General features: G+C 32.3%; 1 protein-coding gene and 2 long non-coding RNA genes across 3 annotated transcripts; 1 reads left to right on the forward strand and 2 right to left on the reverse strand.

Moving 5' to 3' along the window:
* Positions 1-279: 279 nt before the first annotated feature.
* LOC126873775 (protein LZIC-like) lies at positions 280-1,680 on the reverse strand. Its single transcript, XM_050634988.1, has 3 exons — positions 1,189-1,680; positions 963-1,098; positions 280-832 (listed from the first exon to the last, which is right to left on the reverse strand). The coding sequence occupies exons 1-3, from the start codon at positions 1,287-1,289 to the stop codon at positions 491-493; spliced, it is 579 nt and encodes a 192-aa protein (XP_050490945.1). The 5' UTR covers positions 1,290-1,680; the 3' UTR covers positions 280-490.
* Positions 1,681-4,958: 3,278 nt separating this feature from the next.
* On the reverse strand, positions 4,959-6,021 carry LOC126873801 (uncharacterized). Its single transcript, XR_007692552.1, has 2 exons — positions 5,879-6,021; positions 4,959-5,791 (listed from the first exon to the last, which is right to left on the reverse strand). It is a non-coding gene; the product is annotated as an uncharacterized LOC126873801 (long non-coding RNA).
* A 5,668-nt stretch (positions 6,022-11,689) lies between these two features.
* On the forward strand, positions 11,690-19,869 carry LOC126873804 (uncharacterized). The gene is made up of 2 exons (XR_007692553.1): positions 11,690-16,192; positions 16,302-19,869. It is a non-coding gene; the product is annotated as an uncharacterized LOC126873804 (long non-coding RNA).
* Positions 19,870-20,671: the final 802 nt, after the last annotated feature.

Consider the following 20,671-nt stretch of genomic DNA (forward strand, 5'->3'; position numbering starts at 1 on the left):
TACTATAATGCAGCTAGAAATAAACACAATTATGATTTATAGTGCACAAGATACATTAAAAATAAAACTATGTATATTTGCTTATTATATAATTTATATTCTACTTATAGAATTAAATTTATGGTGAAAATTGTTAACATTATTTTCAGTCTTAAGTCATCAATCACATTTTTATGAAAGTAACCATTTTGGAAATTTGATTGAAATTAGCAAGAAAATGGAGTGAACAGCTACAAAAATTAGATAATAAAAAATGCAAATTTTTCACATTACAACCAATCTACTTACAATAAACCTAAGTTATATTTAAAATTGAAAATACATATTTCCATATTTATACACATATTTATACGCATATATTGATTTAGCAATATTATTGAAATATATATTATTAATTTATCAATCTTTTTACATACTTGGTTCCCTTATTTATGTAAATTGTTATAAACTTGGTAAAAAATTATAAATTTATATGAAAAAATATTCCAGTTCAAGTATTTTGAGTTCTGACTTCATCACCTACCACTGCCATAGCCATTCGACCTTTCTCTACATTATCAGTTACTTGCACATAACTTGTTGTGTCAATGTTACTAAGCATCAATTTTTCCAATAGCTGTAATTCTTGAGGTTCCAATTTCTCTCCAAGCTGCCTTAATGCATTTAAGACCTCTGCACGTTGATGATCACTGACCTCCTTACTTAATTTTCCAAGTTTTACACCGCGATCAATTTGAGCTAATCGTTCTCTAAGTTGTGATGTCTCTCGTTTTCCAAACATCCTGATAACAGCAGGAGTTTTGAATGCTTCGCTAATTGCTGCTTGAATTGCCTATTTAGAATTGTAAGAATATATTTACAGTATCTTTGAAAATATTATAATTGATATCCTTATATTAAAATTGTTTAAAATTCAAATGATATTGATGCTTTATAATGTATAAAATAGTATTAGTACATACTAGTTGTATTGCACCCAATTGATCAACTAATGTTGTGTCGCCAGATATCATTCTTTGTAAACTTTCATTGAATTCCTGTAAATCTTCTTTTGTAAGTTGCATAGCTTCTTCATAAGCAGCAGCATCTAGTGAATTTCTATAAAATATATTAATTTTATAGAAGAAAAATATTAATTTTAAAATTATTAAATGAACAATTTTAAGAAATGTAATTTATCAATAATACCGGTTTTCTTCTATATCCTCTAATTGTTGCACCAGTCTATCCAATTGTGCTTCTAAATTTTTTCTTAGTTTCTCAGTTTGTAATTTACCATGAGAACTCATTTTTTAATATTAAAACGATAATAATTAGATAAATTGATAGCAAAAAGTAAAACAAACGTTTAAATTTATATGGTTGCCTGAATTTTACAAAGTGAAGTCAGTTAAAAAATTAAGGTTAAAAAATCAATTCTTTATCATTGTAGTAAATTATCTTGACAGGTATGTACTTGTCTGAAAACCTTTCAAATCGTTTTATGCTACGTATTTATATCACATATGTAACTACATCGATTTTCATATGTATTATTGTTATAGAAGTTTTTAGTTCCTTCTTAATTTTAAAAATGTAACTGTAGTTATGATATTTCTATAAACATGTGCAACAACATTACACTAAATCAATAATAGGTAAACAAATATAACAATTGAACCAAATTTATCAATAGTAGATACATACATAATTATCAAGTATAAAAGCAGTCATGTATGGATGTATGTATGTACGTATATATCTGTGTGCACATAAAATGGAAAATATGACTTTAGTATAATATATATGTTTATGCATTTAATATATATAATATGTATTTGTTCTGTTATTTGTAAGTATATAATTATGGAGAAATGTTTATTACATATTTTATATTGATATATTTATGTCAATATCAATCATAATCATATCAAAGTCATAATAATATTCATTATCATTCATTACTATCATCAATATTCATCTCTTATTTAAGAATATAAGATTTATTCAGTAGCAAATTCATATACGTTTTTGATATTAGTTTTATTTATAACATATTTAGAGGACATATGAGAATATATATATACATATATAGGCACAACAGCAAAATGTTGCAATATGTAGAAATAGTTTGAAATTCATTATTGAAAGCAGTTTTTACAACAAAAAATGCTGTTTATCTAAATATATTATTATCTACATAATCAGCATAAACAGGCGTGGATAACAACATAACAACCAATCAAATAGTTATCTGACTGATTCTATGTTCCTTGTACAGTTTATGCCAAATATCTGATTGGTTGGTAGATAATTTTGTTTCGTTACGTTACGACAAATCCGTTTGTGTCGTTTCGAAAAAATAGTATCTTTTGGACAAATTAATTAATACGCATATAATTGCAATTTATAATTAAATAATTTGATAAACATCACTTATTAACAATTCATTACATCCATTTTAAATCGTTATCGCGTCGAATGTACAACGAGATTTAAGATCTTTGTATTACCATTAAGGAACGTTGGGTAGGAGGAAATGGAAAGAAAGGCGTGCTGTGGTTGTGCTCAATTTATGGTGCGCGTCGCTTCTTTTTTCTTAGAAGGAAACAAGTCATTTACCGTTTGTTAGACAATTTACGCGACATTTTAGGCAGGTAGAACGGCCTAGGTACGATTATTGATGACAATAGTTTGTTAGTATTACAAGAAGAACTAAATGATTGTGCGTAGTTGAATATTGTAACCGCGCGCGATCTTGGAAAAAGAAAGTGATAATAACGTAAACACTTTTTGGTCGAATGAGTCAACGGAGGAAGACAGTCTGCGGAAAAAGTGTATAATTTGTCGGCGAATACGAACGAATCTAGTTATTTTGATCAAAAACACAAAATATGGAAAAAGTGAAGAAATAATTTTGCGTATGAATTGACCGTGATTGAAGCGCGCGCGCGTGTAACCGTGCCATCAGTTCTGTACGGCTGACCGAACGTTAACCGTCATTTTTCGTACCACCAATTTTTCAGCAAAGTTTGCTTTGGATAAGAAGTCTTTCGACAAACATTACACTTAACTACGCACGTGCGAAAATAACGTACCTATGAGGACCTCAGCGAGCCACATAAGGCAACAAACTTTGAAGGTAGTGGAGAGTTTAAAGAAAGGAGGCCTACGCCTGCGATGAGCATGCCAACGAAGGGGAAACATCACCACCTGCCCCAACATCACCAGCATCATTCACAGCCGCATCACAATCCACCACAGCATCAACCTCAACTCATAGTGAACGTGAATCAACCAAGTGTTCATTCTCCTCAAAATTATAACACCGTGGTTACAACGAATACACCGCGTTTTGTACCGAATGCTGGTGAGTACAAAATTACAATAGTGTCAACTTTTTTTTTAATTTCACTTAATTTTTATACATGCTGCCAGATATTTATTTGTTATTTGTATGTGTATGTGCTTTTCTACACGATTAGAATTTAATATATTGGTTAAATACTGGAAGGAGGTTAAGTTTTGAGGTTAGAATAGCCATGCGGTCCATGTGGCTATACATTAGAAACATTTCGTAAAAATGTCTACAAGGACACATTTATTTTCCATTTAACAATATTTTATATCTATTAATTTTTATTTTCTTTGGTTTTAATATTTATTTTATTAAAATATTACTTAAAGAATAGTAGAACTCTGAACAAAGGAAGCATTACTTACATACATATATGCAAGTTGATTGATAAATTTTCTACGATTTGTAAAAATGTACTTTTGTTCTAAAAGTAATATATTGATATATCCATTCAAAATTTTAATTTAAACAATATATTTTTAAATAATTTTTAACAATTTATTTATTTTGTCGCCATATTTGTTGTACTGATATAATACAATTTATAATTTTTGATTTCATTCTTAAATATGTTGCATCTGCTTAATATTTATTTTCTTCTATAACTTTATATTTTTTAATACTTAATGATTTGTCCATGTGTTGTAGACAAACATGTTCTGTAGATGGCAAATTATTTCATTTTGCCAATATATACTTAACGACCAAACATACAAGAAAATTAACTTAATGAAATTATGGAAGCCATAGAAGAAACATCGTAATTATGCGAGTTGTACTACTTTTCGATGTGTCGGATTTATTTAGGTTCCAATTTTTCTAATATAGTTAAAAATTTTACAAGTTACATTTTTTCGTGAGATAAATTACATAATAATACATTTTAAAAGTATTTTTTGAGATATTCGTTTGAAACTAGACGATTTACGTAATAAATTACCAATATTTGGAAAACGAATTTTGTCTGCAATTATTAGCTTGTGTCAGAGATATTTGTATTGATATTATACTTTATGGATCATAAATAAGAGATAATTAAAATAGCGATTAGAATTATAATTATATTAAGAGGAAATTCTTATTTTCTTTTTGATATATTGATTTAGATGTTGTAAATACAAATATTAATCGATCTTGAAATGACCTTATTCAAAACACTTGACGTTATTATTAAATTACATCAATACGATAATCTGTTTTTATACTTATTAATTAGTTCTCTTAAATCCATGGCTTCTTGATGTATTTTATTTCTCATTTTAGTTTTTAATTTTGATACGGATTCTTTCTTTCTTAAGAAAAATGTAATAAGAAAATGAGAAGTAACAAGGAAAATAATAATATACTGAATGCGGATATAAATAAAAACAAACGTAAGTGAGAGAGTGGGGGAACAATCTGTTGAATCTTACGAAACAGTTTTCTTCCAGTAAATTAGGGATTATTTAATGGGTGAATTAAAACAGTAAAAATAGTAGATATATGGGTTATGTGAAAGGATGAACGAAGAAATATCCTAAGAGAAAATAGTGAAAAACCCACAAAAGAAAGAGAGAAGGAGAGTAGGATGAAGCGAGGCAACATAGCTGACTTGGCGAAGGCGTACGGAAACACCCGAACATTGAGTTTATCTATATATTGTGCATAGTCTGTGTACATGTGGCAATCAAGCCACACGGTACACACGTTTCTCGCTCTCTTTTTTTTTCTTATTTAGCTTATAGTGAAAATAATCGAGTATAATTTCACCACAAGTATACAAAAGTTCACGATATACAACAAGAAATTGTGCGTAATACCATAAAAGAAACGTCATAATTTTCTTTTTAAGGAGTTGTATTTTCAAGGCTGTCTCTATAATCTTATGATTTGAAATATCACAGTCAGAAGTACATTTTTTTCTAGAACGTTTTATCAAGATAGTTTTCTTGTACGTAAAAATTTTGCGATTTGTATTTTGTGTATGGTAACATTTGTTAATAAACAAATTGTGTCATCTGTGCATTACGTATGGAATTACAAACAACATATGGTCGTTAAAAACGCGTGTTAAAAGTGCGTGAATTTAAGTAACAGAACATGTTTGTTGTAATTATCACATAATGTGAATATCACGTGTAAGGAAGAGTGCGAGAAAATATTGGTTGATACTTGACAAGCGAAACAGTCTTTTTAAAACTTGGTGATTTACCGTACCGAGAGTGAGTTTTACGATAGTAGTAACAGTAGCAGCAGTGGTATTGCCGGGTCTCGTGGTTACTAACTCGCACAAAAACATTGTCTTGCCAGTATCATATCGTCTTTGCTGCCGCGGAGGTTATATAATTTCGACGAGCGGTTTTTTCGTTTGCGAAGCATGAGGAGTGTCCATTCATTTAGATAGTTCATTGTTCTTTCAAGTATTTGCGCCATACAGGGCGTATATTCTCCACGAAGAGAGATCTCGTGTGTTACCTTCATATGTTTGAGAACGAAAGTGGATAGGATCACCAATAGGCAGTCACGCCACTAAAGATGTTCTCAATCGTCACTGTTTCTTACCATCACTAGCAATAACGGTCGTAAGAAAACTTGGACAAGACGTACAACAGCACATAAGGCGAAAAATGTCCACGGTGATAGGTAAGTTGAATGTCACGCTATGTTGCGGTGTAGGGACAGTTGCCTCTATTCGAATGATCGAATGTTTTCACATCGCTCATATAATTCATGTACGAACTGATGCTCATCTCATAGATAGTAATGTGCTTCGTTACTAGCATTAGCAACAGACTTCTCGTACTGTATCATTCAATTTTCAATTAACTCTGATTCGTATGGAAATTTTAAGTAATGTTTTCATTTGTACTCTTCTGTATTTGTTGTACGTTAAAACAATTTATTATTTTTCCGATAAGTGAATTAAAATTCTTTGAAAGTTTTAATTCTAGTATCAGATGAAATGATACATACTTACAATAGATTTCGGAAGATGTCGCGTGAGTCAGTAATCATTTGCTAAGTGACGACGTAGCTAACTGCCTACCAGTTGGATGTGTCACGTGTATAAGAGAGTACGATTTGAAAGATCGTCCAATATTTTTTAAATTGTCGACATCAAACTACAAAAATGTACGATATATAACATTAAAACTTTACTTTAAAGTGATCCAACTATTATGTATATATGTAACAATTTATTTATGTTTATATTATGCTTATGTAGTCAATCTGTTCATAGATAAAATTTATTTTCTTTATTACTTATTTACATGCTTACAGACGTCTATGTTAAAAGCTGCATCTGATTTTTCTTTATAATATTTTTTAATTTTTGCGATGAGCAATTTTTCATATTTCCAATTATAGTTTCTGGAAATCGCAGTTATCACGAATATGGGTTTCTAATAGCGCTTTATTACAATACAACATGCAATAAAAGAATTATTGTTCACTGTTAGGTTAAGGCTTCTACTGATATTGTCAAGGTCTTCTGTCTCGTCTTGTTAGGTAATATCTATTTATTATAAAGGCCATCATGGACGAAATTGCATAATACTCAGGTCTCAATAAAATCAAACTTGCCATATGGATGCGCTTCTAATTAATTCGCGCGTATTATTGTTTAAAATTGTATTCTAATATTTATTTTGCCAGCTATTCAGTTCCATTGAATAGCACATGCATAAAATAGACGTTCGTGATTCTGAACCATGATTTCGAAGACATAACAATTTTGTTATTCTTATTGTTTTAATTAGATACGTTTCTTAATAATTTCAATATCTAATTGCAATATTCTTCTAATAATTTAATATTCTTCTTTTAAATTATGATTTTATTATAAAAAAAAAAAAAGAAAAAATAAAGTTTTTTATTGTTTTTCTATTATACTTGAAATGTTGTGTACATGGAAGTTGTAACTTCAATACTTATGAAATATTTGAAACTTCCTACATCAGGATATGAATTTTGCAACGTAATCCCGCTGATTCCGCAATCCAACCTGGAAACCTAGCTTTGGATTGGATTTTATGTAAATTTCAGGTCACTAGTTCATCTTGTGGATTTCGTATATGTATAATTCAACTTCTGTATGAATGCAACGTAAATCTGTCTTCAAATAAAATTTTAATTCCATCATTAGGAATATTAAATAATAAAATGTAACTATGCTTTCATTTACATACTGTCAAATATTTCTTTGTACTTTGTACAATTTTGCATTCTGCGATAGTTACCTGTTCGTTGTTTTAATAATATTATGCTTTTGCTCTATATATGCAGAGAGTGTAATAATACACACACATGTACCGTCAGAAGCAGTCACTAATTTTCGCGTTCATTAAGAACCAGTTATTTGCTTGTGTTGAAATATCATTGCGGAAATCCTTTCTCTTTCTATATTACTAATAATAGTTTGGATAGGTAATTAAATAACAGCACAATAGATTATAAATATCAATTTTATTGATTCCCAAATAATTTTATATTTAGACATTTTGTAGATGTACTTGATCAGTATCTTATTATTTGTTAGCCATTCGATGATATTTTGAAAATGTATATATGTATACATTCAATTATTTCTGTATGAAATAGCAGTTTTCCTACTATTGCACAATAATACAGCAATAGAAAAAAATGGTTGAGTAAAAATAGAATTATTTCTGTGAATAAATTTTTTAATCTCTTCTATTGTATCCGAACTGCAAAGTATTCGGTTAAAGTGACACTTAGAGATTTTTAAGGTCGCTGAAGTCGAAAACGAACGTCGCTTTTTACGGAAATAAGGCATAACAAATTTCAGTCAATCTGTTGATGCGTGACGTTCTTATGGATTTTAACGAGACTTTGTAAAAGTTTAGTACTCTTAATGTCTTTATTTACTGTATGGTACACCTTGTATAGATGTAAACCATAAGTTTTAAATTTATTAAGTTAGATTTGGGTTACTTTATATTTTTCGGCCACTGTGATGCGGATTTCTAATGTTAAGATCTTTATCGCTCAGATGTTTATAAATGAATTTACGACGAAGTTTTAAACCGTTCATTTTCGTGAAAAATGAGCCTCATTTTCAACTTTGGCGAACTAAAATACTCCTAGAAAGAAACATTCAGACCAAGAATTTTACAGTCCGGATATGATTGTAAATGCTCTTTTCATTACCAAAAAGATAGTATGGCAACAGAAAAAATAATTCATTAAATATAGAATTATGTTTGTACTGTAACGAATAAATTACAAACAAAAATATTTATTACATTATTAAATAAATAATCGATTAAATGTAATAAATGTTTTCTATAACTTTACGTATACTTGGTGAATGTATATACGCTAGTATATATGTAGTATGCAATTTGTTTCAATAAGTCGCAATCCATTGTCCAATTTTTACATAACGAATTATTTCGCACTACGTCGTTCATATATTTTCGTTACCCACTGTATGTATGTGTAGAAGTTCCTCATTGTTAGGTATTTTCCAAGTAACATGTTATTCTTTTGGACTGTAAGAAGGTTAATTGAGAAAGAAGGAGATATTCGACAGAAAGTTTGAAATCGCTACCGAAAGTTCCTAGGATAGTCTGTGTGATAATAAGCATAATGACGAAATTGAACGATAACAAGTACAATCACGTGATTAGAAGACGATGGGTGAAAGGTGGCAGACGTCTGTGCATCGATTCGAATCGAAGCCAAAGTAAACGTCAAACGGCGAACAGGCAGAAAATGTGCATTCCTGGCAAGGCCGCTTGTACGAGAAAGAGGCCATGAGACATCCGGAGAGAAACTAACCGTACTTTGCCTGCTTCTTACTGATCTCTTCGCCTCTTCAACAACCATGTTTTTACGGTCCCGTTGCGCTCAATTGCCGTTTCCTTTTTGAATTTGTTAAATCCGAATATTCTAAGAAATCTTCACTATTCACTATTAGTACGTTCTCTGTAGATGGATCAATTGAATGGCATTGGTAGCTTTACTATAGAAAAATAATATTTTTCTAGTATCATTTTTGGAAAATTTATTACTACTAAAATTGTTTATTATTATTGAAGCTTAGAATTTTTTCTAAATGATGAATAGAAAGAAAAAATTGTCACAATTCTGTTATTGATGTTTTGAAAATGCTTGTAAACATATAGACATGATAGAAGCTTAAAATACTTTTGTTACTGAAATTATTTAAGTATACATACGCTTTCTGCACTTTTTTTAATTTGAATATGAATTCGTGTTGAAACAAGCAGTCTAAGTTTTGATATTTGTTAATAAGTCTGCTATAATTCCATTGTTTGAATTAATAAAAAAAACTAGTATTTAGTATTTACTTTTGTTTCTATTATATGCATATGTATAGAATGGTACCTCATTTGCATAAAATATCATTAGAAAATAATGAAGAATGAATAATTATAAATGTATTTTCGTTGAAACTTTTGTTTGTTAATACATTTTTTATATGAATATAATTAGTTAAATAAAAAATTAGAAAGCGGACAATTTAAAAAATATAATTATAGATAGTTGCGTAGGAAAGGAGAATGCATTTTGGCATAAAGAATCTCAAAATTTACGTTGACGGAGTTTATTGTAAGACCCAATTCTGATCGCACGGTCTCTTCAGCAATGCGGTAAAAGTCACATGAACCAAAATGCGAACATCGGCTCTTATGATTTCATATTTCAACAGCATTACACTCAAATTTGTAGCATTTTTACTTTCAATATATTTATATATATAGATACATTATATATTTTCCGTTACAAAAGAAAAATTCTACTTTCAAAAAATGCATATGTGTATCTATAGTACCAATTTCTTTCATTTATATCATTTACACTTTTTTTTATTTATTTTTGTGTATAGTTGATTAGATCATTCGAAAATCCATTAAAATAGTATTCTTGATACCGGGAACTTATTACATGTTATATAATTTATTCATAGTAAGTTTATAGCGACTAAGCATTGTGACATTTAACACATTCATGTCATATTGGTTGGTAAACCAGGTTCTGTATAGTTCCTGGTAGAAAGTGCACTTTTATATATCACTAAGTACTTTTTGTGTTGATGCATGCGTACGCTTATGTGCTAACCATTACATATTTTGTATTCTTCATAGCTTATTATGAATTATTTTATTCATTTTAATGCAGACTATCTATTAAAAAAATCATTTGTCACAATATTTTTATAATAAATGTAAATATTAAGAATATGACTTTATACGCAACGAGCAAAAAGATCTTAAATTTTCTAAAGATTATCATCGATTTCCCAAGTACCTCTACATACATACAGAACAAAAAAGTATTTGTCGTAGCATTTTTATAGTAAATATAAATATGGAAAACATGAATCCACGCGGAGTGAGAAAAATTATTAATTTTTATTTTTTAATGAGTATTGTCGATTTCCTAAGTATTTTCTACAATAGATTAGAAACTTTTTAAAAAATTATCTATTCTCTTATTCATTTGATTAAATGACGCAAGGTTTATCTTGGTTACTTTTATATTTTTAATCCAGAAGAAGATTATAGGTTGTATTGTTTCCAAGGTATCATTCTATAAATGTATCGTTATAATTTATGACAACCGACAACATTTTATTGCTCTATTGGTACTGTAATTAATATAACTTATATATACATGTCGGAGATGGAAAGACAGCGGGATTTCCCGTCCGGAATGTTGGGAAAAACCCAATACCCTGGTCCAGACTTTTACTATAGCTGCACTTAAGTAATAAAAATAAGAAATAGTCTTAATGTTCCAACCTGGCTTTGTGGCGATGGGTTTGGGCCCGAAGTGACATGGCAGGTCACCGGACGTAGCCACGGTCACGGGAGGGACATGTACCTGACAGAGGTATGAAACGATTATATGACTCTCCTTAAAAACAAAGATTAACCCGTGAAGTGGGGACAGGAGTATATAAGGGCAGCCTCTTTTGGATTAAGAGAGTTAGAGTTAGAGTGTTAGAGTCGTTGGACGAATTGCCGATTGAGTGATCCGAATCGAGCAGTACGTTGATACTTGTCCTCCCGTGGATCGTGGATTCGTTATCGAACCTGAATTCGTTGTCACCATCATCTCGACCATCCCATTACCATTACTCATAGCCTCTGGTAGTGTCCACATTCATACTGATAAATATTGGCTACATTCGCGACGGTAAAGTAAGTAAAGGTTCATCGAACGCCCCAAAATGCCATATATGTCGGAGGCAGATTGGCATTTTGGGGCGTTCGATGAACCTTTACTTACTTTACCGTTGCGGAAGTAGCTAATGTTTATCGGCGCAAATGTGGACACTACAAGAGGCTATGAGTAATAGCGGCAATATGATGGTCGAGATGATGGTGACAACGAATTCAGGTTCGATAATGAATCCACCGTCCACGGGATGACGAGTACAAACGTAATACACGATTCGGGTAACTTTCTTGATAACTCAATCAGCAATTCGTCCAACGACTAACTAACTAACCAACCCCTAATCCAAAAGAAACTGCCCTTATATACTCCTGTCCCCACTTCTCGGGTCAATCTTTGTTTTTAAGGAGAACCATATAATCATTTCATATCTGTGTCAGGTACACGTCCCTCCCGTGACCGTGGCTACGTCTAGTGACCCGCTATGTCACTTCGAGCCCGAACCCATCGTCATAAAGCCAGGTTGGAACATTAGAACTATTTCTTATTTTTATTACTTAAGTGCAGCTATAGTAAAAGTCCGGACCAGGGTATTGGGTTTTTCTCAACATTCCGGACGGGAAATTCCGATGTTCTTTCATCTCCGACATATATGTATATGTATATGCGTGCGAATACATGTAATAATTTTTTATTCTTTAATTTATAAAAATACAGTTTACTTCGCCAGGAAAAAAAATAAATTAAATTCTGGAACTATTAGATATAGATTTAGTTTTCTGTAATAATTTGCAACTATACTTGTATTAAATTTTTGAAGGTAGAAGTTCACACTGTTATTTGATCTAATTTTCAATAATGGATTTTGTTTCAATTTCGGGTTTCAGATTTTTAAAACACATTACATTTCGTTACGTAATATAGTACGAATAAAGAATGCTGATGCCTTCATGATGATGATACTATATGCATTAAGCAGTTTCACTTAATGCCGATGTCAGTACTTTATGATTGCATGCAGGATAAGGTAGTTGCTTTCAAGTTTGGGTGCAAGAGGCAACCTATTTTTTCCAGAGAAGTCTTTACAGTGTTCGGAGATATTTTTCCGCGATGAAATTACGTGTTCCTTGGAAATATCCAAGACGAATGAAGCATATGAAAAGTATACCCATTGACAATGGTAGGCGTTATCCACTTTGCGATATGCGCGCAAACATTTAAACGCAAAAAATGAGTGTTTATAGAATGAACTAATCCTTTAAGTATCTTATGTACGATAATGCTAAACCTCGCTGTATAACTCGAGATGAGGTCTCGATCAGATAATATGTAATTTGTAAAATTTTATTTATTTTGTTACCAAACTTGTGACTTGTGAAATTTTACTTACTAATGATATTTTATACGAGTTGGTTGGTAACTGGTGGTACAAGCGGAAAGGGGGTGATTCTACGCGAAAAAAGAAGTCGAAAATATAGAATAAAAAATGAAAAAAAATTTTTTTTTAATTTTTCCATCGAGACAACGATCTACAGTGAGATCCGTTATAACGAGACGCGATAAAGTGCACGCGTACCGAGCGAAAATTCAAAGTCGATTTTCTGGAAAACAGAGCCTCAAACGAAAAATTTTTATTCTATATTTTCTATTCTATATATTCTATATTTTCTATTATTCTATATTTTATTATCTTATCAGCTGTAAAACACGTGTTCGTTGTAGCAACACTGAAGACCAGAGTTTTCTTATACCAGAGTATAAGGACAACTTGATGAACATAATGCGTCAACAACTAGTAAATACTCGGCGGGTTCGCTAGCTACGCTCGTAAAGGGCGTATGGGGTAGTAAGATGTCGCGAGTTCGAGACCACTCCTGGGCAAGCCAAGGTGGAAAACCAAATATCATCTTAGAAGTATATACAACGGGCAAGTGAGGCCCCCCCCCTTGCCTACAATGTTGTAGTGCTTTCTATGAGTGTTTGGGAAGTACCCCCGGAGAACGGTTTCACTCGTTGCTGAACTACACCTAGGCCCGCCCGTGGGGTTTTAGCCGATAAAAATCCGCCGGATTTCCCCACGTAAAAAAAGGGTTTTTTTTTCTTTTTTTTTTAATTTTTCCATCGAGACAACGATCTACAGTGAGATCCGTTATAACGTACCGCAGACGTACCGAGCGAAAATTCAAAGTCGATTTTCTCGAAAACAAAGCCTCAAACGAAAAATTTTCATTCTATATTTTCGACTTCTTTTTTCGCGTAGAATCACCTCTTTCCCGCTTGTACCACCAGTTACCAACCACCCTGTATAGTTCATGCGAGATGCGTATTGCGGTCTCCCTACCGACCGTTGGGTTTCGTTTGTCCATCGTGCCCTTCCGGCTGGTCCTTTCCCGGGGTTTTTACCTGACCTCGAAGTCATTAGATTTACAGCTCGGGGAGGACATGCAATTCGGAATTTCCTAAAGAAAGGAATGGGCCTGTCCCTGCCATAAACGGACGACCCAAAATTCTGAACAATGCGCTCAACTGTATTTACTTACATTTGGTACTGCCTCAGCTGACAGATACAGTAATACTACTGACTGATATTTTTACTATGCAATAAAAATTTACATTTGGAGCATTTATTGCTCTATGTACTGAGGTGAAAGAAGTTTTTTTTAACTCTTATATATTATTTGATTATTATGTAATTTATTTCTCTACATTTTTCAATCAAGGATTTTATCATTTCTTCTATTCACATATAATTTTGACCATATATCTCGAAAACATAGAAAATTTGTATACAAAATAATTAATTTTTTTGAGAAATACATAATTTTCTTCTGTACTTATATTTTACTTTTGAAGTTTCTACTAGAAATTTTAAATTTTAATAAATGTCCTTGCTACTTGATATGTACTATGTAAACGTCTAGTTAAGTCTGGGATCGAAGTAGCTTCAGTCTCTCTACGTCCGCTTGATCGATGCATCATGATTTATGCAACCTGATTCATTCCTAAATACACACGATAATTTGTATCAGAGACTGCATCTTGCTAGAAATGCAGCAAGGCAGTTTCACAGTATATAAGATACTTCAGCGATAGATTAGAAATTGTAATTACGTCACACACAAACGCACACACACGAACCTTGAATCATAATACTTTTCTTTTGAACTCATTATCATATTTATTGTGTTTCTTATTGTATAATAATATGTTTACATATATACATATATGTTTACATACGTACATGATATAATAATTAAATAATAAGAAATACAATCGTTTGACAAAATAATAGCGTTTGTTATTTTTGTTCTTTAATGTTTTGGCGATTTTTATTATAAAACGATTAAGTAGGAACAAAAATACGAACAAAGGGGAGATGTTTTTAGATCAGTTAGTAAAATTGTTACTTCCGCTTGAGTTTCATTCGGCACAATTATGTATACCAGGGCACACTTCTACTGCGTGATCCTGATTAGAGAAGTTGAGCTGTCAGAATACATGCACGATCGTTTAAAGTATTCATCATAACGATTTTTGTCGTCTTATTATCATATAATGTATCCATTTGTATTTTACTTTCGATATTGATAATAAGAAAGTAATCAGGTTTCTGATTTAAAAAAATTATCGGTTTTGAAAACTATAAACGTACGAAAGAGTAAATGTAGAATGTAGAATATTAGATCCATTATTTATATACACGCAGTATAGCTCATAAATTTAACATAAATAAAATCAATATTTTCGGATCTTTTTACGTAAGCATACATTATTGTTACATTTTTAATTGAACTTACACCAAACTGTTAGAAAAAATCATTTTAAATTGCACATTCCTTTACCGACCGAGTTGGCGGAATTCCTTGATCTGTTCGTTGATACGTACAGATGGCAGTACAGCATCGTCCTGTAATTCATACTAAAATTTTAAGTAATATCGATGTACATACGTATTACACATTAAAATTTGTTAGCATTATCATTTTCTCTTACTATTTTTACATGTATTGCTTGTACTATTTAATATATCCATTTACTACGCTAGACATACTTAACATTGAACTTTAAAATACATTTATAAACGTGTTAAACATGTTTGTTTCATACCGCTCTTGTCACAAGATGGTTTTATGCAAAAAAAAATCAACTATAAAAGTAGCCTTACGTTCCCATCAGAGCTAAACAATACTAGATCAAACGATAACTGAAACTGGTTTTAAAGTATGCATATTTACAATTACATAAATATACTATGAATAATTAAACTGAACTCGTAAAAATTGGTATTTTTGTATACTATTGTACTGTATTCAACATTTGGATATTTTTAAGGCAGATGATTTATGGTAGGGTGATGGGGGTTTCCTGTTTTGTGCTCACCACGTATATTGGATGAGCCACGGTCGAGTCCCCGCTCTTGACCACGGTGTCTTTCTTGGTAGTTGGACATCTCAAGGGACACAAGCTGGGTCGTTTCAGGGTTAGGACACAATAACGTGTAACGTAGTGACACTCAGGGTAGTAAGGGAGAAGGAGAATGCTTATGGGCGGTTGAACGTGCCTCGGGACAGAAACGGCGAAGGGGCTGAGAGAAGAGAGAAATTGAATGTAAGACAGAAAGCGATACGAAGGGTAAAAGAGTGGATTTAACGGATACGCAAGGGGCGGTAGGTCGTTGCCCGGCTGAGAGAAGGGGGAAAGCCGGTAAATATCGACCCTCCCTTCATAGAGACTCTCTGTCTTTATCCAGACATACGTTTACTGGCATTATTCCTTTCCTCTACATTTGCGACTAGCCTTTTTCCTCTTGCAGGCTTGTAACCTCCTACCGAACGCCTACGTAGAGAGGCAGAGTACTACTGCTCTCACACCACAAGATTTCCATGCTACCTTTCCAAGGTCAACGGCTTGAGGGCTCAAAGACCCCTGGAAACTGACTTCTATGGCCCGCGAGAATCTTTAGTATCTACTTTTCTCCTGTATCTTGGTCCTCGTCTTTTCTATGGAATCTCTATAATGCACGCACATTTTTGGTCAACATCCTACACCAAAGGTTTTATATTTCTCTGAAATACGTTCGAGTAAATGTGTTCTTGAAAATATTACAAGCTAACAGTATCTGAATTGTTATGTTTTCCTTTTCAGTAATATCTTTCATATAAATAGTTTTAAGATTACTTAATCTTGTATATCGAATGAATCACGAAAATTTAGTTTTCGCTTAAGAGGCGTAATTATCACTGAATCATTGTGTACTTAGGAAAAGTTTGTGATCGTGCCTGGTTTCCTTGAAATCTTTTGGCAAACATGAGTCAGTGGCTATGTTTTCACCAGAGGATTTTGAACTACTACGTCTCGTCTGGGTGAAATGTTTGAACCGAGTCAACCAAAGGTTGCTGGAGGTTACGACCTAACTCCTTTTTTCTCCCCCTTTCCCTGCCCTCCCCATAAAACATTTTGTACGTCTTCGACGCACAGTTTACCTTTCATCCCCCGAAATCCTTCGCTCTTTTTTTGTTTAAGCGACCAGACGGTTTTCTTCTTGTCTGTTTGGACTCCATTCGCTATTATATACGCAATATGTGTCTTGTACATTATGTATATACACATGTACATCACAAAACAAAGACGAGATGTATGTGTGCAGAGGTATTAATTCTTTCGCTCGATGCTTTATATTCAAGGGACATAGATCTCTGCATTTTTACGATTTCAAGGTTAAAAGCTGAATGATTGTTTCTTATCACTATTGCGACGTTTTGTACACAAAGATCTTCTGCCGTTATGGAAATATATTTTTGAAATTATCCCTTAAATGTACATATATGCATTCAACTGAAAAATCAATATTTTTTGTTTTTTGTCGTATTGAAAATTAGGTTATAGTTCTGAATAATAGATTTAATTTTTTAAGTAAAGTTACAAAAATAGGATTTTGCAAAATTATTAATGTAATTATATTCTTGATAATAATAATCAATAATTTATATCTTTTACTGCCGTTAATAAGACATTTTACAATGGAAAATGTTTCCTGTTAATCGCAAAAATGATTCCTGATTCCACATATATGAGATTTTTTAAATTACACCATTTACGTATATGCGCAAATGGCACTGAAAGCTTTGCTCAGAACCTTAAACTTCACTTGCCAAGTACGTCAACTCAGTATCAAGATTAAAATATTTCAAAGATATTTATCAAGACCTAGGTAATCTAAGGATAAGAATCGTAAATCAAATTTGAATTTAATATACCAGTACAAGAGAATCATTCTCTCCATTCTATGATGTCATTGTTAATAAATGAACTTTGACGTTATATCTCTAAATCATTTTTTCGTAACATTTGTTCATAAGATGTAGGTCACGCAATCCCCTTCTTGCACCTATCCTAGACAAGAGAATCTAGGTTGTGGGCAGTACCGGGGTGCATATACGTATCGATCGTTGAACGGCGTTGCTGCAGCCTGGCCTGGTGCACCGGCGAAACTGGGTTACCTACCTAACCTATACACATCATTCGCGGATCTTGTTCCTTGTTTGAACGAAGCCGAGCACGCCTCTTGTGTTTCCTCTTTTCTCTGTATTCACACGTTCGTGCATTTTCGCCCACACATGGGATACACTCGTGCATCTTCGTGACTGCTCGTACTTCTCTTACTTCCTCTGTTTGCTCCATCGCATCATCTTGATTGTCATTAAGAAATATACTACACTCCTTCCATCCCTTTTCTTGCGACAATAATAGAGGAACGTTCACTGTTGGTAGCAGTGTATGCATATATCCTATGATTACATACATGTTTTGATTCATGAAATCATTGTTTATTGTCGCGTAGGGAGAAGTTTGAATTGCAAATGATTGAGCATTTCAGCTGCTTTGTCGTATTTATCGATTAAACAGTGAAAACTAATTCATATGATTATTAAAAATTATTTCTTAAAAGCATATTTAGATAACGATTAATTATGACACAGAGGATACTAAATAATCAACACATTGGTTTAACTGGCTTATGGCTTTCGTCTTTTTATATTGAAATTTCACTTTCGCTTTAACAAATGAAAAGATTTTTGATTTAAGAAAGATTTGTATGAAACTAATATGAGAAATTATGTGTATGGATAACGGTACATATTTTCCTCAAACATGAAAAGTTATTTAATGGTAGAAGAGCATGATTGAATCGAAAATGACCCAAACGATATAGTAGGATGGAAAGAAGTATATGCGATATTGAAACATTTATCGCACTTTTAAGTATGTTTGTACGTATGACTTTGACGTAAATTCTGGGATGCATAATACAGAGTCATAATACATATTTGTTTGGAACGTGCGGTGCAGAAAGATAAAGGATGTCAATCCACGTTTGCAGCTCTTGTTTCAAATATGTTCTATTTTTTCCGTAGTATAACTGGATAGACTTACAATTAATAAATATATTACTTATTATCTCCCGTAGAAATATTTTGTGAGATTTTTGTAAGAAATCTTATGATTAATTGTATTATTTGTAAAAATGTCGATATTACGCCATTGAACTTTCATTCATACAAAATATATTGGCATTAAATTAAGAATTTAATAACTAAGTCCTTTAACATAATTGTAGAAATCTGAATATTTCCACTATAAAAATGATTGCCAAGCTTATATCGTTTATATAAATCATAGATCGTTTTTATTACATTATAAATAAATAATTTTATTTGAGAAATATAAATTCGCCAATATTATTAATGAAAGAAATTAATCATTCAGAATTTACGAGAAAGTAATTTCTATTGTATTTATGTGAATTTTTATTATTTTAAAGATTTTAAAGAAATTTTACTGCTGAAAAGATAAAATTTTTGGAAATTCTGAAATATTGTTATTAACATTTGAAGAATATTTATTCTATGTCCAAGCACATTTGATTCTCACCGTAATACAAAGTATAAACAGACGGGTGTGACATCGTGGCGAAGTTAAGGTGAATTGACTATATGCGCGCATGCACAAGGCTGCACGTCATCTTACCCTCAAGTGTCGTGGGGCTGCGCCTACTGCATTCATGCGAGTTGAAGGGTCTGCCGTGTCGACGTCCATTACGCATGCGCAGGGCTTTGCACTCTGTCCACTGGTCTGCGCACGCGGCTGTACCTTCGACTCGGTGTGGGTTTGGCGTTTGACTACTTTTCAGGGCCGTATTACAACACGTGTATTTAACAGTTATGAAATTTGAATTCTTCACTTCGCTACTCATATAAAATGACAGACCTAACTATACTAAGTAATGTTATTTAAAAAATATCTTTCCAACGTGATCAAAATCTGATATATTTATATACTTTTGTATATTTGAAAGTAAAAACTTATTTGAAGAGATTGTACATAGACATTTATTTATTTCGATAACAATTTAAATATAATAAAATAAGGATTTTATTTTCATGAGTGAAAAGTAGAAAGATAGTGCTTAATAATAAATATTTCGCTCTTTTAATGATTTTTTTTAAATATTTGATATTGTATAGCATTTTTTAATAAATAATAGTTTATCATTAATTCTTTATTGAGAATAATTGAGATACTGTATTTATAAGAATTGAAAGGAAATCAGATGCCTGAAATTGTCATGTAGCAAAGGGTACTTTTAGAATCGATGCACGATCCTGTCACTCCTTAGTTGCAGAACGAAACAAGTAGGGAGCCACGGGTCGCGATTCGTAGGTCGTGCGAGAAGGACTAGCCTGCATCAGTCTACGTCGCGTCCCTTGCAAAAGGGTACGCTCGTCTTCACGTCTTCGTTGATTTATCTCTCCCCTCTCCGAGTGCACACGTTACACAGCTATAAACGCATCGTTAAATATATACCATATTTCGATTGTAATATCGAACAAGGAACAAGGAAGTCCTTGAAGAAGGACGACATTTTCGGACAACCTTATGGTGTCCGTATAAAGAATCTCACGGAACCTAGGAACGGATTTGACGCCTTTTCGATTTTCCTCTGCTCAGTTTTAACTTTTACATCCCGTATACATTTTCCTTCTCGACTATATAACGTGCGTGATATTGAATATTCTTAGTGTTACTAAAGTCTCCGTGTGTGCATTGTGTTGCGAGCAATTCGCTTCTTTACCTACGGCGCTTTTTATCGCGTTCATAAATCTCGATACGGGGAACTACAGA

Source organism: Bombus huntii, chromosome 2, assembly GCF_024542735.1.
Source record: "Bombus huntii isolate Logan2020A chromosome 2, iyBomHunt1.1, whole genome shotgun sequence".
NCBI lineage: Eukaryota > Metazoa > Arthropoda > Insecta > Hymenoptera > Apidae > Bombus > Bombus huntii.

Coding starts and splice junctions, on each gene's coding strand:
- LOC126873775 (XM_050634988.1), bottom strand. CDS start 1,289: ATGAGTTCTCATGGTAAATTACAAACTGAGAAACTAAGAAAAAATTTA. Junction 1,099..1,188: donor GAGGATATAGAAGAAAACCG/GTATTATTGATA, acceptor TATATTTTATAG/AAATTCACTAGATGCTGCTG. Junction 833..962: donor AATTGGGTGCAATACAACTA/GTATGTACTAAT, acceptor AATTCTAAATAG/GCAATTCAAGCAGCAATTAG.